A 24,329-nucleotide genomic window follows, 5' to 3' on the forward strand; every position below is an offset into this window, starting at 1 on the left:
TTGTCTGCTTTGTTTTAGGTTGGTACAGAGGAGTTTCAACAAAGAAGCCAAATGTAAAGGTAATGAAAAGTTTATTGTTACCGTTTCTAATGTAGGAAGTTACCTGTCTGTTTATTTGATATAAAAATAATTATTACTTGTCCATCTTTTAATCTTTTACAATAGCCACACTCATTCTTTCTTTACAGAGCTGTATCAGACCCTGCTCTGTGTCAGCAGTATTAAAATGCTTTTTTTAAAAGGCAGAAAATGCATGTATGATCATAGCTACAAAGCTTCTTTTGAAAAAGCCTATTTAGGACATTTAATATTTTTTCCTTCAAGTATTTGACAAAAAGTAAATTAACCTCACAACCAACACCGAAGAAATACAAACAATTGTAAGAGAATATTGTGAACAATTACATGCCAACAAATTTGGCAGTTTGGAAGAAATGGCTAAATTCATAGAAACATATCAAGTACCAAAACTGAAACAGGATGAAGTAGAAAACCTGAACAGACCCATAACAAGCAAAGAAATTGAAGCAGTAATCAAAAATCTCCCAACAAATAGGCTTCCCAGGGGAATTCTACCAAACATTTAAAGAAGAATTAATACCTGTTCTGAAGGTTTTCCAAAAAATAGAAATGGCAGGAAAAATTCTAAACTCATTCTATGAGGCTAGCATTACCTTGATCCCATAACCAGACAAAGACCCCATTAAAAATGAGGATTACAGACCAATATCCCTGATGAACATGGATGGAGAAATTCTTACCAAGGGGATGCCTGGGTGACTTAGTCCATTAAGCATCAGCCTTCGGCTCAGGTCATGATCGCAGGGTCCTGGGATTGAATCCCACATCGGGCTCCTTGCTCAGTCGGGAGCCGGCTTCTCCCCCTGCCTACTCCGCCTGCTGCTCTCCCTGCTTGTGCACTCGCACTCTCCGTCTCTCTGACAAATAAATAAATAAAATCTTAAAAAAAATTCTTACCAAGATACTAGCTAATAGGATCCAATAGTACATTAAAAGGATTATTCACCTCTACCAAGTGGTATTCATTTCTGGGTGGCAGGAGTGGTTCAATATCCGCATACCAATCAACATCATACATCACATTAATAAAATAAGAGGTAAGAACCATATGATCCCTCAACAGATGCAGAAAAGCATTAGACAAAATACAGCATCATTTCTTGATAAAAATCTTCCACAGTGTAAGGATAGAGGGAATACACCTCAACATCATAAAGGCCATATATGAAAGACCCACAGCTAATATCATCCTCAATGGGGAAAAACTGAGAGCTTTTCCCCTAAGGTCAGGTACACGACAGGGATGTTCACTCTCACCACCGTTGTTCAGTATAGTACTGGAAGTCATAGCCTCAGCAATCAGACAACAAAAAGAACTAAAAAGCATCCAGATTGGTAAAGAAGTTGAACTTTCACTCTTTGCAGATGACATGATACTCTATGTAGAAAACCCAAAGACTCCACCCAAAAATTGGTAGAACTCTTAAAGGAATTCAGCCAAGTGGCAGGATATAAAATCAATGGACAGAAGTCTGTTGCATTTCTATACACCAGTAATGGAGCAACAGAAAGAGAAATCAAGGAATCGATCCTGTTTACAGTTGTACCAAAAACCATGATACCTAAGAATAAACCTAACTAAAGAGGTAAAAGATCTGTACTCTGAAAACTTTAGAACACTTATGAAAGAAATTGAGGAAGACATAAAAAAATGGAAAAACCTTCCATGCTCATGGATTGGAAGAAGAAATATTGTTAAAATAGCTATACTACCCAAAGCAGTCTACACATTCATTGCAATCCCTATCAAAATAGCACCAGCATTTTTCACAGAGCTGGAAGAAACAATTCTAAAATTTGTATGGAATCAGAAAATACCCTGAAAAGCCAAAGTAATGTTGAAAAAGAAAACCAAAGCTAGAGGCATCACAATTCTGGACTTCAAGCTGTATTACAAAGCAGTAGTCATCAAAACAGTATGGTACTGGCACAGAAACAGACACATAGATCAATGGAACAGAATAGAAAACCCAAAAATGGACCCTCACCTCTGTGGTTAATTAATCTTCAACAAAGTAGGAAAGAACATCCAATGGAAAAAAGACAATCTCTTTAACAAACTGTTTTGGGACAGTTGGACAGCCACATGCAGAAGAATGAAACTGGACCACTTTCTTACATCATACACAAAAATAAATTAAAAATGGATGAAAGATCTAAATGTGAGACAGGAAAGACTAAATGTGAGACAGGAATCCATCAAAATCCTAGAGGAAAACACAGGCAGCAACCTCTTTGACCTCAGCCTCAGCAGTTTCTTGCTAGACACATCTCCAAAGGCAAGGGAAACAAAAGCAAAAATGAACTATTGGGACTTCATCAGGATAAAAAGCTTCTGCACAGCAAAGGAAACAATCAACAAAAGTGAAAGGCAACCTGTGGAATGGGAGAAGATATTTGCAAATGACATATCAGATAAAGGGCTAGTATCCAAAATCTATAAAGAACTTATCAAACTCAACACCCAAAACACAAAAAATCCCATCAAGAAATGGGCGGAAGACATGAACAGACATTTCTCCAAAGAAGACATACAGATGGCCAACAGACATATGAAAATATGCTGTATATCACTTGGCGTCAGGGAAATACAAATCAAAACCACAAGACCTTGGCTAATTGAATTAAAAAAAAAAAACCAACACAATGAGATACCACCTCACAGCAGTCAGAATGGCTAAAATTAACAAGTCAGGAAACAGAAGGTGTTGGTGGCAATGCGGAGAATGGGAAACCCTCTTTACACTGTTGGTGCGAATGCAAACTGGTGCAGCCATTCTGGAAGACAGTATGGAGGTTCCTCAAAAAGTTAAAAATAGAGCTCTACCCTATGACCCAGCAATTGTACTACTAGGTATTTACCCAAAGGATACAAAAATAGTGATTCAAAGGAACACATGCACCCCAGTGTTTATAGCAACAATGTCCACAGTAGCCAAACTGTGGTAAGAGCCCAGGTGTCCATTGACAGATGAATGGATAAAGAATATGTAGTGTGTGTATATATATATATAATATAAATATTCAGCTAGACCTGAGCTGAATATAATGGAATATTATGCCGCTATCAAAAAGAATGAAATCTTGCCATTTGCAACAGTGTGGATGGAACTAGAGGGTATTATGATAAAGTGAAATAAGTCACTCAGAGAAAGACAATTATCATATGATTTCACTCATGTGGAATTTAAGAAAGAAAACAGATGAATATAAGGGAAGTAAAGGAAAAATAAAATAAGATAAAAACAGAGGGAGGCAAACCATAAGAGACTCTTAACTATAGGGAACAAACAGTGTTGTTGGAGGGAGGTGGGTGGGGCATGGAATTTGGTGATGGCCATTAAGGAGGGAACTTGTTATAGTGAGCACTGGGTGTTATATGCAAGTGATGAATCACTAAATTCTACCCCTGAAGCTTATGATATATACTATATGTTAACTAAATTGAATTTAAATAAAAAACTTACTAAGGAGGGCACGTGTGGTGATGGGCCCTGGGTGTTATATGCAACTAGTGATTGTTGAACACTACATCAAAAACTAATGTGTATTGTATGTCAGTTAATTGAACACAATAAGATAAATAATTTAATAAAAGTAAATTGACTTATTCATAGTCCTAATCTTGTGGAGATATGTGTTTATTTAGACAAATTTACTTCTAAAATACAAAATGGAAAAAAATTTTTTTTTATTATGTACAGTTAGCCACTGTATGTATAGTACATAGTTTTTGATGTAGTGTTCAATGATTTGTTAGTTAAGTAAAATACAAAATGGAAAAAACTTTCAAATAATTTTCAATTAGATGTCCTTGTTGATGACAATATTCTTGTTAAAATATGAATTTAAACGACTTTTTATGAACTAGATTTTATATATTTATTGTTACCAATTAATATTAATTTGATCAAAAAGTGTATTTTAAATGGCAGTTATAATACATTTAGGAACATTTTTCTCCAGTCATGCATTTGCAAAAACTTCTTTCTACCTACTCTTTCATATAATTAATATTATCAGCTTTTCTTATATTTTTTCTGTAGCTTAATATTTAATATATAATGCTTTTTTCTTATATAGAAAAATATTGAAATTATCATGTACTATTTTTATTAAAAAAGAAAATTGTTTAGAGTTCTAACTAATTTTGCCAGTAGAATCATTCAGTTTGTTAGTTTATAAGGTAATGATTATAAGAAGGCAGTATCTTCAAATTTTAATTCCTTCCAGCCAGGGCTTCTCATCCTTGGCATTGTTCACATCTTGGGCCAGATAATTCTTCATTGTGGGTAGTTGTCTTGTGCATTTTAAGATGTTTAGCAGCATAGGTGAGCTCTATTCAGTAAATGTCAGTAACATTTCCCCCCTCAAGTTGTGGCAATGAAAAATGTCTGCAGACATTGCCAAAGCCCCCCCTTCCCTATCGCCCCCAGGGGTGGGGTGACGGTGATGGTGGTAAAATTGCCCCTGATTGAAAACCACTGCTCATAGGTAATTTTTTCTTGTGTTTCTAATTTTTTAAAAAGATTATATTTATTTATTTGAGAGAGAGAGAGAACAAGCTGGGTAGGGGGGAGAGGGGCAGAGTGAGAGGGAGAAGCAGATTCCTCATTGAGCAAGGAGCCCGATGTGAGACTTGATCCCAGGACCCTGAGATCATGACCTGAGCTGAAGGCAGACACTCAACCAACTGAGCCACCCAGGTGCCCCAGTCAGAGTTCTGTTTTAGAGTGAGGAAAAGGTGCTCAGAATCTCATACCTATTTTCTAAATTCCTTTTCCTATAACAAAGGTGTTTAGAGACTATGGGAGAGGCCACTTTGTAATTAATCTTAGCAGTGATTTCATAAGCTAATCAAAATGAAAAAACCAAATTAAACTAATCTTAAGTGTTTGAGCTCATTTTATCTGATCAGACTCCTTTAATTTCTTTACTTTTGACTAATGTGGTACTTCTGAGATTGTGTATTTTGGAAATACCAACTTCATTTTAGAATCTTAGATTATTGTATATTTATTAATAATATATCTGTATACCTTTTAATAGCTTGCATTTGTATTATTTTTTGTACTGATATTCTTAAACTTTAAAAATTTAACAGATGGAAATAACAATTTCATTGCCTGTGGCAATGATATTTTGTGGAACCATGGTGAAAATTCTTTAGTGTTTGTAAAATATAATCATTTAGTGATTCCACACACTTAAAGTGATAAAAAATGCATTTCTATGTATCTTTTGTCTTAATATTATAGTCACAATAAATAAAAATTTCAGTAGGTTTTTCGTAGCTGTTAGTGGTTAAAAAAAATTAAAAGGCGACTTATTACTATGTCTTGAGTTGTGTATGACTTATACTAAAAATAAAACTCGAAATAGCCCAAATAAAATAATATCTGAAGTAGATAGCAAATATAGTGTTCAGAAATCTTCATAAGTGGTAAAACATTTTTTTCTATAAAACAGTTTTAAAAGTCTCAAGGCTTAATTGTTTTGTTCTCTATGAATACTCTGTAATAAGATGTTACATTCTTAAGGGAAAAGTGGGATGATTATAAAATACCCTTTCAGTTATATATTTTTGTGACCACATGCCAAAGTTGTACGTTTAAGAGAGGGATATTATGTAGGAAAAATATACTACTCAATTTTATTCTCAATGATCTTAAGAAAGATAGGTTTTTATTTTTTGCATTTTTTGAAGACTTTATTTTTACAGAATACACTATAGGGTAGAACTTATTTTGGCTGTATAATTTTAGAAATCAGAAGTTTTTGAGACACAATATTATCTTCTGGTGAAACGTCATGTTACATAATTGTTAGGCTTGCCATAATACTAGCTTTCTTAAGAATATACATAAAGAAAGAATAAGAGAGTAAGATAAGATTAAGAAAAGGACAGCAGATATTTGACAATAATTTTGTGTTTTTTATAAAACATATGCTCAAGAGGAAAAGAATGACATTCAAGAGAGTTTATATTTCCCATTTTGTAGTTTCAGGATCAGCTTTTATGTAATTACTGTCAACTGGATACCTAGAATTCTGCCAGATAGCTACAGGGCCTTATAGAGTGTTTTATATTGCAAAAGTAGAGGTATAGAGGCATGGAACTGCAAGAAATGTTCAAAGAATGTTAGATAGTCCAAACTGGCTAGGGCATAGTACAGGAAAGTGATGGATCGTAAGGCAGGAAAGGGAGGGTGGATTCATATTTGAAGACTCTTATATGCCAAAGAATATAAGGAATGCTAAAGAATTTGGATTTTCTCTCTGGCAACGGGGAAACTGCCATTTAACAGAGGCATGGATCTACTCTTGCCACACAGCATAATAATTATTATTTTTTTAATAGATGTACTTATTTATTTGAGAGGGAGGAGAGAGAGAACAAGTGAGCGAGTAGGGAGGGAGGGGCAGAAGGGGGGAGAGAGAGAGAGAATCTCAAGCAGAACCCCTCACTGAGTGTGAAGCGCGACGCAGGCCTCAATCTTACGATCCTGAGATCATGATCTGAGCAGAAATTAAGTCAGACTCTTGATGTGCACTTAATCCACTGAGCCACCCAGGCACCCACATGCAGCATAATTATAAAATAAAGTTTTGCCATCAGGGAAGTGCAAATCAAAACCACAATGAGATACCACCTTACACCTGTTAGAATCATGGAACACTACATCAAAAACTAATGATGAGTACTCTATGGTGACTAACATAACATAATATAAAAAATTCTAAAAAAAGATAAGTGAAAAAAAGGGAATAACAAATGTTGGGGAGGTTGTGGAGAAAGGGGAACCCTCTTACACTGCTGGTGGGAATGCAAGCTGGTACAGCCACTCTGGAAAACAGTATGGAGGTTCCTCAGGATGTTAAAAATAGAGCTACTCTATGACCCAGCAATTGCACTATTGGGTATTTACCCCAAAGGTACAGATGTAGTGAAAAGAAGGGGCACATGCACCCCGATGTTCATAGCAGCATTGTCCACAATAGCCAAACTGTGGAAGGAGCCAAGATGTCCTTCAACAGATGTATGGATAAAGAAGATGTGGTTCATATATACAATGGAATATTATTACTCAGCCATCAGAAAGGATGAATACCTACCATTTGCATCGACATGGAGGAAACTGGTCGGTATTACGCTAAGTGAAATAAGTCAAGCAGAGAAAGACAATTATCATATGGTTTCACTCGTATGTGGAACATAAGGAATAGTGCAGAGGACCATAGGGGAAGGGAGGGAAAACTGAATGGGAAGAAATCAGAGAGGGAGACAAACATTGAGAGAGTCTGGACTCCGGGAAATAAATTGAGGGTTGCAGAAGGGAGGGATTGGGGGGATGGGGTAACTGGGTGATGGGCATTAAGGAGGGCATGTGATCTGATGAGCACTGGGTGTTATACACAACTAATGAATCATTGAACACTACATCAAAAACTAATGATGTACTAATAGAACTTAATAAAAAAAAGGAAAAAATATAAAAGAGTTTATTGGAGAAGCAGTAAGCACCTGTTAAAGATACATATTGAAGTGTTTATGGATGAATTCTAAAATTGCTCTGAAATACTGTAGTAGGTAAAAATGTGTATGTGGGGATTAATAAATCAAGATTGGCAAAATGTTAATAATCATTAAAGGTGAATGGTAGGTTTATGTAGGCTCAGTACATTCTGTCTAATTCTGTATGTATTTGAAATGGGGATAACATTATTACTTATTTCATAGAATTGTTACAAGAAATCAATGATCTTACATGAAGCTCTTAACACAGTGCTTAACACATGATAACAGTACAATAAATATTTGCTTCTGTTGCTATAACAACTACTGCTATGATAGCATAGGGCTTGCTAATGAGACTTTAAAGACTTGACAACACCTTGAAGGACAGAAAAAGAGGAACTAGTACAGAGACTGAGAAATAGAGGTGATAGTTGGCTAAGGAGAAGAAAGATGTTTTGTTGTTTTTTTTTTTTTAAAGGGTAATTAATGATTTCAAGTACTGTGGAGTAGTCTAGTAGAATGGGTACTGAGTAGGGGCTATTATATTTGGCAATTAGAAGGCCATTGGTGACTTTTAAGGGAATCTGATTTAATAGCATGATAGTGGCAGAGAGCCAGAATCTAGTGAGTAGATTATGGGTGAAAGGAAGAAAGTAGATACAGATTCTAAGGAATGTAAATTTGTTGGTTTGGGGAGTAGAAAACTCTGATGAACATTTTGAATTTGATTTATATAAAATTCTAGAAAATGCTAATAATTTATAATGCCTTAAGTTTAGTGGTTCCCTGCCAATAGTGTTGAAGAGATGGATGGATTACAAAAAGATATGAGAAAACTTTTGGGGGTGGTGCAAATTATCTTAATTGTGCCCATGATTTCACTGTAAATATACTTTATGCCAAAAAGGCACCAAATTCTACACTGTTAGTATTTACAGTTTATGGTATATCAGCTATACCTCAATTAAGTTGTTAAAAAAACAAATGGCTTTTATATCAAACCCTGAAGATGTGATTTCATATTTATTCTGAAAGTTATCATTTCAGTTTCTCAATTTACTTTCTAGTTTTAGTGATTAATTTTGATACAGACTTGGTCAAATATCAAGTAATACGAGACCTTTCTAACAATTATTTTTATTTTTATTATTATTTTTTAAAAATATTTTATTTTATTTATTTTAATTTATTTGACAGAGAGAGAGACAGCGAGAGAGGGAACACAAGCAGGGGGAGTGGGAGAGGGAGAAGCAGACTTCCTGCTGAGTAGGAAGCCTGATGCAGGGCTCGATCCCAGGACCCTGGGATCATGACCTGAGCCAAAGGCAGACACTTAATGACTGAGCCACCCAGGTGCCCCTAACAATTTTTTTTAAATGAACGAAAACTGTAGTTGTCATCAATAGTTCTCCTAACTGAAAACTTTTTTTAAAGGTGACTTTTATCATTGTTACTCAGCATTGGAATTTTGTGTTTGTGATTTGGAATTTATCTAACAGCCACATGTTAAGTGTACTCCATTGATGGGCCTTATTATTATAGTGTTTGTATTGTTGTAGGTGGGTAGAAAGTGGTAGATGTTGAAAAGAATGAAGGCTAGGTGATATTTTGTGCTGGGCTTACTCAGTGTGTTTGGAAGTCTTCAAGACCACCCCTAGGTTTAAAGATTTGCTATGAGGACCCACAGGATTCATTATATAGTTGCACTCAAAGCTATGAATTACTACAGTGAAGAATACAAATCAAAATCAGCAAAGGGAAAAGATGCATGGGCTAAAGTCTGGAGAAATCAGGCACAAGTTTCCAAGAGTCTTTTCCCAATGGAGTCACACAGGACAAACCTAATTCCCCCAACAACACTTTGACAACACGTGTGAAATGTTGCCAAACAGAGAAGCTTGTTTGAGACCTGGTGCCGGGAGTTTTAATTGGGCACTGGTCACGTAAACAGCCTCTGCCCAGCATATAACAAAATTCCACACTCCCAGAAGGAAAGCAGGTGTTCATCATAAAACATATGGTTTGTGCAAAATAGTTTAGGCACAGTGAGCAATTCTTACCAGTTAGTGGTGAGGACCCTGCCCAAATTTAAGTTTAAAATAGGTATAAGAGTTTCCATTTGGCCCACGTTTTCAGCAACACTTTTCATTTTTAGTATTTTAAATTTTAGCCATTCATATGGATGGGGTAGTAGTATCTTGTTATGATCTTAATTTTTATTTCCCTGATGACTAAAGAAGTTGAACACTTTTTCAAATGTTTACTGGCCTTTCACCTCATTTTTCCTTGTAGTGTCTTTTCATGTCTCTCACTTATATTTTACTGTTTTTTTAATTGAATTATATGAATTCTTTATTCTGGATATAAGTCTTTGTAAATATACTCTTTTAGTCTGTGGCTTGCCTTTTTATTTTCTTAATATTGTGTTCTGAAGAGTAGATTTTAATTTTGAGGAAGTCTAATTTGTCATTTAAAATTTTTTTGTTATGGTAGAGCTAATGTTCTATCTTTAGTATTATTGTCTAATTCATTTTCTGTCAGTTGAGTTAGTTGTATTTTGCAGGAAATTTGTCTATTTCATTTGTTTTTTATTTTTGTTATTATTCCAGCTATTTATTATTTTTTAATGTCTTTAAGATATTTAGTGGTAATCCCTCCTTCATTCCAGATTTTAGGAATTTATGCCCTTTTTCTTGATCAAATCTATGTAAATTTTTATTTTGTTGGTCTTTAAAAAAAGTTAACTTTTGACTTTAAACATTTCTTTTTGTCCATTATTTCAAAGCTATTTTTTTAAAATTTAAATTCAATTAGCCAAGGTGTAGTACATCTTTGGTTTTTGATATAATGTTCAATGATTCATCTGTTCAGTATAACAAAGCTCTCTTCTTTTTAATTTCCTAGTCATTTTATTTATACTGGTTATTCACTTTTATTTTTAAAAGATTTTCATTGGATATACAATTCTAGGTTTACATTTAAATACGTCAGTCCACTGTCTTCTGGCTTTACAGTATTTCTGATGTAAAGTATTCTTACTTCTGTTTCTTGTACTATAGTTACTTAAAATTTTTATTTTGTTTTTCATTTCTGGATGCTTTTATGATTTTCTATTTATCATTGTTTTTTGGCAGTTTGCTTATGAGGTATTTTGGTGTTGTGTGTGTCTGTGTTTTATCCAAATTTATATCATGGTGCTGCCAAATCTGTGGGTTTATGTTTTTCATCTAATTAAGAAATTAAAAAGGGGAGCCCTCTTACACTGTTGGTGGGAATGCAAACTGGTGCAGCCACTCTGGAAAATAGTATGGGGGTTCCGCAAAAAGTTAAAAATAGAACTACCCAGGGCACCTGGGTGGCTCAGTCGTTAAGCATCTGCCTTCCTCTCAGGTCATGATCCCAGGGTCCTGGGATCGAGCCCCACATTGGGCTTCCTGCTCCGCGGGAAGCCTGCTTTTCTCTCTCCCACTCCCCCTGCTTGTGTTCCCTCTCTCGCTGTGTCTGTCAAATAAATAAAATCTTTAAAAAAAAAGTAGAACTACCCTATAAACTAGCAATTGTACTACTAAGTATTTACCCAAAGAGTATGAAAATACTAATTCAAAGGGGCACATACACCCCAATGTTTACAGCAGCATTATCAACAATAGCCAAGTTATGGAAACAGCCCAGATGTCCATCGACTGATGAATGGATAAAGATGATGTGGTATATACATACAATGGACTATTATGCAGCCATCAAAAAGAATGAAATCTTGCCATTTTTAATGACATGGATGTAGCTAGAGAGTATTATGCTAAGCAAAATAAGTCAGTCAGAGAAAGAAATACCGTATGATTTCACTCATAGGTGGAATTTAAGAAACAAAACAGATGAACATGGAGGGGGGAAAGAGAGGCAAACCAGAAAACAGACTCTTAACGATAGAGAACAAACTGAGGGTTGCTGGAGAGGAGGTGGGTTAAATGTATGATGGGTATTAAGGAGGGTGCACTTGTGATGAGCACCAGGTGTTGTATGTAAGTGATGAACCACTGAATTCTACACCTGAAACTAATATTACACTGTATGTTAACTAACTGGAATTTAAATAAAAACTTGAAATAATTTAGAAATTAAAAAAAATAATTTAGACATTTTTTGCTATGATTTCCTCAAATATTTCTTTGCTCTCTCTTTTTTTTTTGTATTCCAGTTACACATATTTAATGCTGTCTTATATTACTTCACAGTTTTTTTTTTTTTTTTTTTACTGATGTTTTATTTTACTTTTCAGCCTTTCCCTCAACTCTGTTCTTTTATTTGGATAGTTTTAATACTAGGTCTTCAAGTGTGCTACTCTTTCTTCTACAGTATTTAATCTGTCATTAAACACCTTGAATGAACATTTTCATTTAGATGTGTTTTTCAGTTCTTTTATTTCCATTTTGTTCCATTTTATATATTTATTGCATTTTCATTATGTTCATGTTTTCTTTTAAATTTTTGAGCAGATTTTAATAGCTGTTTTAAACTTCTTTTCTGCTAGTTCACATTGTGTATCATTTTTGTTCTGTTTTTATTGATGGCTTATATTTTCTCATACCTAGTAGTTTTGTTTTGTTCTGTTTTCTAGAATTTTGAAGTTATATTGTTGAATTTCTTTTTTTTTTTTTTTAAGATTTTATTTATTTATTTGACAGAGAGAGACACAGTGAGAGAGGGAATACAAGCAGGGGGAGTGGGAGAGGGAGAAGCAGGCTTCCTGCTGAGCAGGGAGCCCGATGCGGGGCTTGATCCCAGGACCTGGAATCATGACCTGAGCGGAAGGCAGGCGCTTAACGACTGAGCCACCCAGGCGCCCCTATTGTTGAATTTCTTGATCTGAATTTTGTCATCTTCCTTTAAAGAAAGCTTAATTCTTTTTTTTTTTTTTTTTTAAGTAGGCCCTGCACCCAGTGTGGGGCTCAAACTTGTGACCCTGAGATCAGGAATTGCATACTCTACCAGCTGAACCAGCCAGGTGCCCCTAAAAGTTTAATTCATTTTTGCATACAATTAATTTACTTGTAATTCATCTTTTTTTTTTTTTTAAGATTTTATTTATTTGACAGAGAGAGACACAGTGAGAGAGGGAACACAAGCAGGGGGAGTGGAAGAGGGAGAAGCAGGCTTCCCGCCGAGCAGGGAGCCTGATGTGGGGCTCGATCCCAGGACCCTGGGATCATGACCTGAGCCGAAGGCAGACGCTTAATGACTGAGCCACCCAGGCACCCTACTTGTAATTCATCTTGATCCTTAAGGTTTGTTAGAGTATGTTTAGAGTAGCCTTTACTCTAGGATTCTTTTGACCTTACCCTTAACATGCAGTCTTACTGAGTCTTTATTGAAAGACCCATGTGTTCACTGAGTTTTTTCCACTCTGTTGGATTAGAACTTAAATGTGTACCAATTTTATGTTTGCTCCAGGAATTGATTACCTTAAAGCTGCCCATTAGTTGCTCTTTCCCTGGCCTTGTAGAGTCTTACTCTGTGCAATTACAGCTTAGTTTTCAAGCAAAGACTCAAGGAGATCTCTATGAGGAATCCTTTAATTCTTGGTCTTCATGATTCTCTTCTGTTATGTTGCACAAAATCCAGCCCTCCCACACTTCTTTTACTAATGTTTGATAGTGCTTTGCTCTTTGCTGTCCCTTTCTGACCTATAAAGGCCTCTGGACAAAAAGTGTTGGAAAATTATGACTCACTTCATTTGTTTCCCTTCTAGTGATCACACATTCCTGTGCTGCTGATTGTCCAGTGTCTGAAAATAGTTGCTTCACATATTTTGTTCAGTGTTTTTAGTTGTTTTTGACAGATGACAGATCATGGTTTTCTTTGTTATACTTTATGTTTTTGAGATAATTAAGGAGTTATATGCAGTTGTAATAGATACCTTAAAGTCCTCCATTGATAATATCTTGTAAAACTGTAGTACAGTATCAAAACCAGGATAGTGACATTAATATAATCAAGAGGCAGAACATTTCCATCACCACAAGGATCTCTCATGTTGCCCTTTTATAGCCATACCCACGTCCCTCTACCTCTACCTGGTAATCTCTGGCAACCAGTAATCTGTTCTCTGTTTTTTATAATTTTGTCATTTAAAAATGTATGGAGGTGGAACCATACAGTATGCAACATTTTAGAATTGGAAATTTTCACTCAGCATAACTGTAGAGATTTGCCCATGTTTTTGTATATATTAATAGTTACTCCTTTTTAATTTTGAGTTATATTTAATGGTATGTTTAACATTTCACATTTGGAAGGTTATCAGAGTTGTTTCCAGTTTTTTACTATTAAAAGAGAGCTGATATAACCATATGTATTAAGTTTTTATAGTTTTGTGAACAAAAGTTTATATTTTTCTGGGGTAAATGCCCAGGCATGCACTTGTTGGCTTACATGGTAGTTGCAGATTTAGTTTTTTAAAAAACTGCCAAACCATTTTCTAGACAGGTGGTGCCATTTTACATTTCCACCTGCAGTGTATGAGAGATCTAGGTTCTTTGCGTTCTTGCCAGCATTTGATTTTGTCACTATTTTCTATTTTAGTCATTCTGATAGGTGTAGTGGTATCTCATTGTAGTTTTTTTTCATTGTAGTTAATTTGCATTTCCCTAATGGCTAATGACATTGAACCACCTATCTTTTCACATGTTTATTTGCCATCTATATCTACTCTTCATGCCTTTTACCCATTTTCTAACTGGACTTTCTTTTTTTAACTGTTGTGTTTTGAAGTTCTTTATATATTCTAGATACTAGTTTTATATCAGATGTGTAGTTTGAAAAATTTTCCCTCCATCTGTAGCTTTTCCTTTTATGCTCTTGACAGAGTCTTTCATAGAGAAAGTTTTAAATTTTGGGTGAAGTCTGACTTACCAGTGTTTTCTTTCATGGATTGTGCATTTGGTATAATATAAACTTTAGGAGTTCTTCATCTACCCCTAGTCTCCTGTGTAGAAGATTTCTTCTTATATTTTTTCTTAAGTTACGAAGTTTTATGTGATCTATCTGAAGTTAATTTTTAGAGCAGGTTTGATAGGTTGACTTATCCTATCTGTGACTGATTTTGGTATCAGGGTTATTGTTGTGCTTTTGGATGGCCAATTGCTCCAGCTTCATTTGTTGAAAAGGTTATTTTTCCCCTATTAAATTGCTATTGTAAAATATTTAGGTATGTTTGTGAGGTCTAATTCTGGTTTCTCTGTTCTCTTCCATTGATCTGTTTTTCTGTCCCTCTGCCAGTACTGCTCAGTCTTGATTTCTGTAGTTATATAACAAGTCTTAAAATCAGATAGATTGGTGGAAGGAGCAATATGGCAGAGGAGTAGGAGACCTGAATTTCGTCTGGTCCCAAGAATTCAGCTAGATAGGTATCAAACCATTCTGAACACCTACAAACTCAACAGGAGATCGAAGAAAGGAATAGCAGCAACTCTATGAACAGAAAAGCAACCACTTTCTGGAAGGTAGGACATGTGGAAAAGTGAATCTGAGGTGATATTTGGGAAGATAGACTGCGGGGGGAGGGAGCCTCCATCACCCGCTACGAGCAAGTGATAGAGCAGCGGAGCACAAAATCGGAACTTTTGGAAGCCAGCTCTGCTGAGGGACATCGCTCCAGTGGCTAAGCAAGGGGTGGAACCCTCGCTGGGACAGTGTGGTCTCAGGACCCTTGGGGTCACAGAAAGACCGGGGGTGCCTGAGTGCGGCAGAGCTCCCAGGTATCAGAGCAGGAAAGCAGGCTGCAAAGATGGAGCCAATGAGTGGGCTGTCAGCTCGGGGTTGCCATAAACTGTGATCCACAACACAGTCGGGCCACTACTCTTCTTTGAGCAGAGACCCAACAAGCGGCAGATCCAGGGAGACTCCTCTTCCTCCCCGGGGAGGAGAGGCACGGGAGCCCACCGCAGGAAATCTGCTGGGTTTGGAGACTCCAGACGGGGTCATGTGCTAGAGATAGAAATGCTTGGTCACAGCCCAGGTGAGTATGGAATGCAGCCGGAGACCAGGGGGACAGGAATGATTGACTGCTTTTCTCTGGGGGCTCACTGAGGACTGGGGCCCTGAGTTCTTGGCTCCTCCAGGGCCGGAGATTGGGAGGCTGCCATTTTCATTTAAATACTCCAAAGCTATACGGAAAGCTTTCAGGGAACAAAAGCTACTGAGAGCAAACCTGAGCAGATTACTTAGCCTGGCCCCTGGCAAGGGCGGTGCAGTTCTGCCCAAGGCAAAGACATTTGCGAATCACTCCAACAGGCCCCTCCCCCAGAAGATCAGCAAGAACATCCAACCAAGACCAAGTTTACCTATCAATCAATAAGAACTGCAGAACTCCAGCACTAGGGGAATACAGCACATAGAATTCAAGGCTTTTTTCCCCGTGATTCTTTAGTTTTTCAAAGTTAATTTTTTAAATTTTCTTTTTCTATTTTCTTTTGAATTTTTCTTTTTCCCGTTTTCAACCAACATCTTATCAATTCCTTTTTTAAAAATCTTTTTTAATTTTCATTTTTAGAGTCACATTCTATGACTTCATTGTAGTTAACGTTATTTTTTGTGTATATATATAAGTTTTTCTCTATTTAAATTTTTGAGATACAGTTTATTCTAACAGACCAAAATATACTCTAAATCTCTAGTGTATGGCTTTGTTCTAGTCTCCCGCCTGATCATATTCTCTCCTTTTTTTCTTTTAAATTTTTCTTCTTTCTTTCTTCAACCAACTTCTTATCAATTCCCTTTTTAAAATCTTTTAAAATTTTCATCTTTACAGTCATATTCCATCCCTTCATCGTATTTACCCTTATTTTTGTATATGTATAAGTCTTTCTTTAAAATTTTGGGAGGCAGTTTCTTCTAACAGACCAAAATACACCCAAAATCTAGTGTGTGGCTCTGTTCTATTCACCAGCCTGATCATATTCTTCTTCTTCTTCTTTTTTTTAATTTCCCTTTCTTTTCCCCTGGTTTCGGGTCTCTTCTGATTTGCTTAGTGTATATTTTTGGGGGTCGTTGTTACCCTGTTAGCATTTTGTTGTCTCATTCATGTATTCTCCTCTGGACAAAATGACAAGATGGAAAAACTCACCTAAAAAAAGGAATAAGAGGCAGCACTGACTGCCAGGGACCTGATCAATACAGACATTAGTAAGATGTCAGAACTAGAGTTCAGAATGATGATTATAAAGATACTAGCTGGGCTTGAAAAAAACAGAAGATACAAGAGAATCCCTTTCTGGAGAAATAAAAGAACTGAAATCTAACCAAGTTGAAATCAAAAAGGCTATTAATGAGGTGCAATCAAAAATGGAGGCTCTAACTGCTAGGATAAATGAGGCAGAAGAGAGATTTAGTGATACAGAAGACCAAATGATGGAGAAAAAGGAAGCTGAGAAAAAGATATAAACAACTACTGGACCACGAGGGCAGAATTTGAGAGATAAGTGATACCATAAAGCGAAACAACATTAGAATAGTTGGTTTCCCAGAAGAAGAAGGAGAGAGAGGGGCAGAAGGTATATTGGAGCAAATTATAGCAGAGAACTTCCCTAATTTGGGGAAGGAAACAGGCATCAAAATCCAGGAGGCACAGAGAACCCCTCTCAAAATCAATAAAAATAGGTCAACACCCCGACATCTAATAGTAAAACTTACAAGTTTCAGAGACAAAGAGAAAATCCTGAAAGCAGCTTGGGATAAGAGGTCTGTAGCCTACAACAGTAGAAACATTAGATTGGCAGCCGACCTATCCACAGAGACCCTGCAGGCCAGAAAGGACTGACATGATATATTCAGAGCACTAGAGGAAAAAATTATGCAGCCAAGACTACTATATCCAGCTAGGCTGTCATTGAAAATGGAGAGATAAAAAGCTTCCAGGACAAACAAAAACTAAAAGAATTTGCGAACACCAAACCAGCCCTACAAGAAATATTGAAAGGGGTCCTCTAACAAAGAGAGAGCCTAAAAGAAACAGACCAGAAAGGAACAGAGACAATATACAGTAACAGTCACCTTGCAGGTAATACAATGGCTCTAAATTCATATCTTTCAGTAGTTGCCCTGAATGTAAATGGGCTAAATGCCCCAATCAAAAGACACAGGCTATCAGATTGGATAAAAAAACAAGACCCATCGATATGCTGTCTGCAAGAGACTCATTTTAAGACCCAAAGACACCTCCAGATTGAAAGTGAGATGGTGGAAAACAATTTACCATGTTATTGGACACCAAAAGAAAGTTGGGGTGGCAATCCTTATATCAGACCAATTAGATTTTAAACCAAAGACTATAATAAGAGATGAGGAAGGACACTACATCCTACTTAAAGGGTCTATCCAAAAAGAAGATCTAACATTTGTAAATATCTATGCCCTTAACATGGGAGCAGCCAATTATATAAGCCAATTAATAACAAAATCAAAGAAACACATTGACAATACAGTAATAGTGGGGGACTTTAACACCCCCCTCACTGCAGTGGAGAGATCATCTAAGCGGAAGATCAACAAGCAAATAAAGACTTTAAATGACACACTGGACCAAATGGACTTCACAGACATATTCAGAACATTCCATCCCAAAGCAACAGAATACACATTTTTCTCTAGTGCCCATGGAACATTCTCCAGAATAGATCACATCCTAGGCCACAAATCAGGTCTCAACTGATAGCAAAGGATTGGGATCATTCCCTGCATATTTTCGGACCACAATGCTTTGAAACTAGAACTCAATCATAAGAGGAATGTTGGAAAGAACTCAAATACATGGAGGCTAAAGGGTATCCTACTAAAGAATGAATGGGTCAACCAGGAAATTAAAGAAGATTTAAAAAAATTAATGGAAAGAAATGAAAATGAAAACACAACTGTTCAAATCTTTGGGATGCAGCAAAGGCGGACCTAAGAGGAAAGTATATAGCAATACAAGCCTTTCTCAAGAAACAAGAAAGGTCTCAAGTACACAACCTAACCCCACACCTAAAGGAGCTGGAGAAAGAACAGCAAATAAAGCCTAAACCCAGCAGGAGAAGAGAGATAATAATGATCAGAGCAGAAATCAATGAAATAGAAACCAGAAGAACAGTAGAACAGATCAATGAAACTAGAAGCTGGTTCTTTGAAAGAATTAATAAGATTGATAAAGCGCTGGCCAGACTTATCAAAAAGAAAAGAGAAAGGACCCAAACAAATAAAATCATGAATGAAAGAGGAAAGATCATAACTAACACCAAAGAAATACAAACAATTATAAGAACATATTATGAGCAACTATATGCGAGCATATTAGACAATCTGGAAGAAATGGACGCATTCCTAGAGATGTATCAACTACCAAAACTGAACCAGGAAGAAATAGAAAACCTGAACAGACCCATAACCAGCAAGGAAATTGAAGCAGTTATCAAAAATCTCCCAACAAACAAGAGCCCTGGGCCAGGCGGCTTCCCAGGGGAATTCTACCAAACATTTAAAGAAGAATTAATACCTATTCTTCTGAAACTGTTCCAAAAAATAGAAATGGAAGGAAAACTTCCAAACTCATTTTATGAGGCCAGCATTATCTTGATCCCCAAAACCAGACAAAGACCCCACTAAAAAGGAGAATTACAGACCAATATCCCTGATGGACATGGATGCAAAAATTCTGACCAAAATACTAGCCAATAGGATCCAACAGTACATTAAAAGGATTATTCACCACGACCAAGTGGGATGTATCCCTGGGATGCAAGTTTGGTTCAACATCCGCAAATCAATCAATGTGATACAATACATTAATAAAAGAAAGAACAAGAACCATAGGATCCTCTCAATAGATGCAGAAAAAGCATTTGACAAAGTACAGCATCCTTTCTTGATTAAAACTCTTCAGAGTGTAGGGATAGAGGGCACATACCTCAATATCGTAAAAGCCATCTATGAAAAACCCACAGCGAATATCATTCTCAATGGGGAAAAACTGAGAGCTTTTCCCCTAAGGTCAGTAACGTGACAGGGATGTTCACTTATCACCACTGCTATTCAACATAGTGCTAGAAGTCCTAGCCTCAGCAATCAGACATCAAAAAGAAAGAAAAGGCATCCAAATTGGCAAAGAAGAAGTCAAACTCTCACTCTTTGCAGATGACATGACACTTTATGTGGAAAACCCAAAAGACTCCACCCCAAAACTGCTAGAACTCATACAGGAATTCAGTAAAGTGGCAGGATATAAAATCAATGCACAGAAATCAGTGGCATTTTTATACACCCACTACAAGACAGAAGAAAAAGAAATTAAGGAGTTGATCCCATTTACAGTTGCACCCAAAACCATAAGCTACCTAGGAATAAATCTAACCAAAGAGGCAAAGAATCTGTACTCAGAAAACTATAGAATACTCATGAAAGAAATTGAGGAAGACACAAAGAAATGGAAAAACGTTCCATGCTCATGGATTGGAAGAACAAATATTGTGAAAATGTCAATGCTACCTAGAGTAATCTACACTTTTAATGCAACCCCTATCAAAATACCATCAACATTTTTCAAATTAATGGAACAAATAATTCTAAAATTTGTATGGAACCAGAAAAGATCCTGAATATCCAGAGGAATGTTGAAAAAGAAAAGCAAAGCCGGCGGCATCACAGTTCTGGACTTCAAGCTCTATTACAAAGCTGTCATCATCAAGACAGTATGGTACTGGCACAAAAACAGACACATAGATCAGTGGAACAGAATAGAGAGCCTAGAAATGGACTCGCAACTCTATGGTCAACTAATCTTCGACAAAGCAGGAAAGAATGTCCAATGGAAAAAAACCAGTCTCTTCAACAGATGGTGTTGGGAAAATTGGACAGCCACATGCAGAGGAATGAAACTGGACCATTTCCTTACACCACACACAAAAATAGACTCAAAATGGGTGAAAGACCTAAATGTGAGACAGGAATGCATGAAAATCCTAGAGGAGAACACAGGCAGCAACCTCTTTGATCTCCGCCGCAGCACTCTCTTCCTAGAAACATCGCCAAAGGCAAGGGAAGCAAGGGCAAAAATGAATATAGGGACTTCATCAAGATAAAAAGCTCTTGCACAGCAAAGGAAACAGTCAACAAAATCCAAAAACTCTGAGAGAATGGGAGAAGATATTGCAAATGACATATCAGATAAAGGGCTAGTATCCAAAATTTATAGAGAACTTATCAAACTCAACACCCAGAGAACAAAGAATCCAATCAAGAAATGGGCAGAAGACATGAACAGATATTTCTGCAAAGAAGACATCCAAATGGCCAACAGACACATGAAAAAGTGCTCAACATCACTCAGCATCAGGGAAATCCAAATCAAAACCTCAATGAGCTACCACCTCACACCAGTCAGAATGGCTAAAATGAACAAGTCAGGAAACAACAGACCTTGGCGAGGATGTGAGAAAGGTGAACCCTTCTACCCTGTTGGTGGGAATGAAAGCTGCTACAGCCACTCTGGAACACAGTGTGGAGGTTCCTCAAAAAGTTGAAAATAGAGCTACCTTACGACCCAGCAATTGCATTACTAGGTATTTACCCCAAAGATACAAATGTAGTGATTGGAGGGAGAAGGGGCATTTGCACCCCAGTGTTTATAGCAGCAATGTCCACAATAGCCAAAAAATGGAAAGAGCCAAGATGTCCATCAACAGATGAATGGATAAAGAAGATGTGGTGTATACACACACACACACACACACACACACACATACACACACACTAGAATATTATACAGCCATCAAAAAAACCGAAATCTTGCCCTTGGCAGCGACGTGGATGGAACTAGAGGGCATTATGCTAAGTGAAATAAGTCAATCAGAGAAAGACTGTTATCATATGATCTCACTGATATGAAGAATTTGAGAAACAAGACAAGATCATAGGGGAAATTGGGAAAAATGAAACAAGACGAACCAGAGAGGGAGACAAACCATAAGAGACCCTTAATCTCAGGAAACAAACTGAGGGTTGCTGGAGTGGAGGTGGGTGGGAGGGATGGGGTGGCTGGGTGATGGACATTGGGGAGGGTATGTGCTATGGTGAGTGCTGTGAATTGTGTAAGACTGATGAATCTCAGACCTGTAACCTGTACCCCTGAAACAAATAATACATTATATGTTAATTTAAAAAAATTAAGGAGGCCAATTTTGATGAAAAAAAAAAGATTGTATAAAATTGGTGTTAATGGCTCAATAACTGTTTGGACGAATTTTCCAATGAGGTCATCTGGGCTTGGTGATCTCCTTATCAAGAGTCTTTTAATTAAAATTTTAATTTCTTTGAAAAAAAATCAGATTGATTTTTTTTTCACACTTTACTCTTTTTAAAAAAGATTTATTTCTTTTCGAGAGAGAGAGAGAGAGCCCAGCTGGAGGGGCAGAGGGAGGGAGAGAGAATCTCAAGTTGACTCCATGCTGAGTTCTGAGCCTGACATGGGGATTGATCCCACGTCCCTGAGATCACAACCTGAGCTGAAACCAAGAGTCAGACACCTAACTGATTGCGCCACGAGGCATGCCCTCATACTTTATTCTATTTAAAAATTCTTTTAACTACTCTTGTTTCCCCCTTTTCCATATAAATTTTAGAATAATATTGAGTATATGTAAAAGATCTTGCTAGGATTTTATAAGGATCATATTAATAAACGTGTATCAGTTTGGGGAAAACTGACATATTATGCTGTGAGTCTTCAGGTTTCTATGCACATAAATCTTTGATTTATCAGTGTTTTTGACTTTTCCATATACAAGTTATGTACCTTTTTTGTTAGATTTACACCTAAATATATCCTATTTTTGAGAGATTATATATGGTATTGTATTTTTATTTTCATTGTGCATAGATTCATTGCTAGTATATAGAAATACAATTGATTTGTGTATGTTTATTTGTATCCTGTGACCTTGTTGAACTCTCTTATTGGTTGTAGTATTTTTTTTTTTTAAAGGTTCCCTTGAGATTTTCTACATTGACAATCATGTCATTTGTAAATAGGGTCATTTTTATTTCTTCATTTCTGAACTGTATGCCTTTTGTTTCCTTTTTTAAATTAGTGCCTTATTGCACTGGCTAGAACTTCCAGCACTATGGTGAATATGAGTGGTGAAAGTGGACTTCTTTGCTTTATTCCTGATCTTAGGGGAAAGTGTTCATTGTTTCACCATTAAGTATAATGCTTCTTTGTAGGTGCTTTTCATCAAATTAGGAAGTTCTCTTCTGTTCCTAGTGTTGATTTTACTTAACTTTTTCATATTGAGGTATAGTTGACAAATAAGTTTTATATGTCTAATGTGTTCCATGTGATAATTTGATACATGTATACTTTGTGAAATTATTACCACATCCAGGTTAATGAAAACATCTGTTACCTCACATTTTTTCTGGTAAAAATGCATAAGATCTATTCTCTTAACAAGTTTCTAGTACACAACCCAGTTTTATTAATAATAGTCAATATGCAATACATCAGAACCTCAGAGCTTATTCATTAGCTTATGTAAGTTTCTTATTCAGCTTATAACTGAAAGGTTGTACCCTTTGACCACCATGTTTACAACTCCCCCACACTCCCAGGCCCTGGTAGCAACCATTCTACTCTCTATATGAGTTTGATGTTTATTTACTTATTTATTTATAGATTCCATACACAAGTGAAATCATAGAGTATTTGTCTTTCTGTGTCTGGCTAATGTCACTTAGCATAATGTTCTCCCATTTTATGTATGTTGCAAATGGCAGGATTTCCTTCTTTCCATTGGCTGAATAATAATCCATGTGTGTGTATGTGTGTGTATCACATCATCTTTATCTGTTCATACATTGATAGACACTTAGGTTGTTTCCATGTCTTGGCTATTGTGAATAATGCTGTAATGAATGTGGGAGTGCAGCTATTTCTTTGAGACATGATTGAGTTTATAGTTAAGATTATATCTTGTATACATGTATATATATGTATATGTATATATATAGCTAGAGTCGGATTCCTTGATCATATGGTAGTTCTATTTTTAATTTTTTGAGGAACCTAAATAGTGTTTTACATAATGGTTGTACCAGTTTATATGCCACCAATAGTGTATAGGGTTTCCTTTCTCCACATCTTCACCAAGACTTATTTTTTGTTTTTTGATAATAGCCATTCTAACAAATGTGAGGTGATATGTCATTGTTTTGGTTTGTATTTCCCTGATGATTAGTGATGTTGAACACCTTTTCATCTATCTTTTGGCCGTTTTTGTGTCTTTGGAGAATGTTTATTCAGTTCCTTTGTCCATTTTTAAGTCAGGTTGTTTTTTGCTTCTGAGTTGTAGGAGTTATAGGAGATGTCAGATATATACTTTGCAGATACTTTTCTTTCATTCCATATGTTGCCTTTTCATTTTGTTGAGTTTCCTTTGTTGTATAGAGGCTTTTTAGTTTGATGTAATCCTAATTATCTACTTTAGGTTTTGTTGTCTATGCTTTTGGCGTTATATCCAAAAAATCATTGCCAAGACCAATGTCAGATAGCATTTTCCTGTGTTTTCTTCTAGGATTTTTATGGTTTTGGGTCTTACATTTATTTTTTTTTATTTTTTATTTTTTTCCACAACCAGTAGGATAGCTATAATTTTTTTTTAATTTTTTTATTGTTATGTTAATCCCCATACATTACATCATTAGT

At 36.2% G+C, this 24,329-nt stretch overlaps 1 protein-coding gene across 4 annotated transcripts in view; it reads left to right on the forward strand.

Moving 5' to 3' along the window:
- Positions 1-24,329, forward strand: part of DOCK3 (dedicator of cytokinesis 3) — a 571,728-nt gene that overhangs the window by 147,954 nt on the left and 399,445 nt on the right. For all 4 annotated transcript variants that reach the window (XM_032411365.1, XM_032411366.1, XM_032411368.1 and 1 more), the window contains exon 3: positions 19-59. In XM_032411365.1, coding sequence (XP_032267256.1) covers positions 19-59 — 41 coding nt within the window. The remainder of the gene's footprint in view (positions 1-18; positions 60-24,329) is intronic.

This window comes from Phoca vitulina, unplaced genomic scaffold (assembly GCF_004348235.1).
Source record: "Phoca vitulina isolate PV1807 unplaced genomic scaffold, GSC_HSeal_1.0 scaffold13, whole genome shotgun sequence".
In the NCBI taxonomy this organism is placed as follows: domain Eukaryota; kingdom Metazoa; phylum Chordata; class Mammalia; order Carnivora; family Phocidae; genus Phoca; species Phoca vitulina.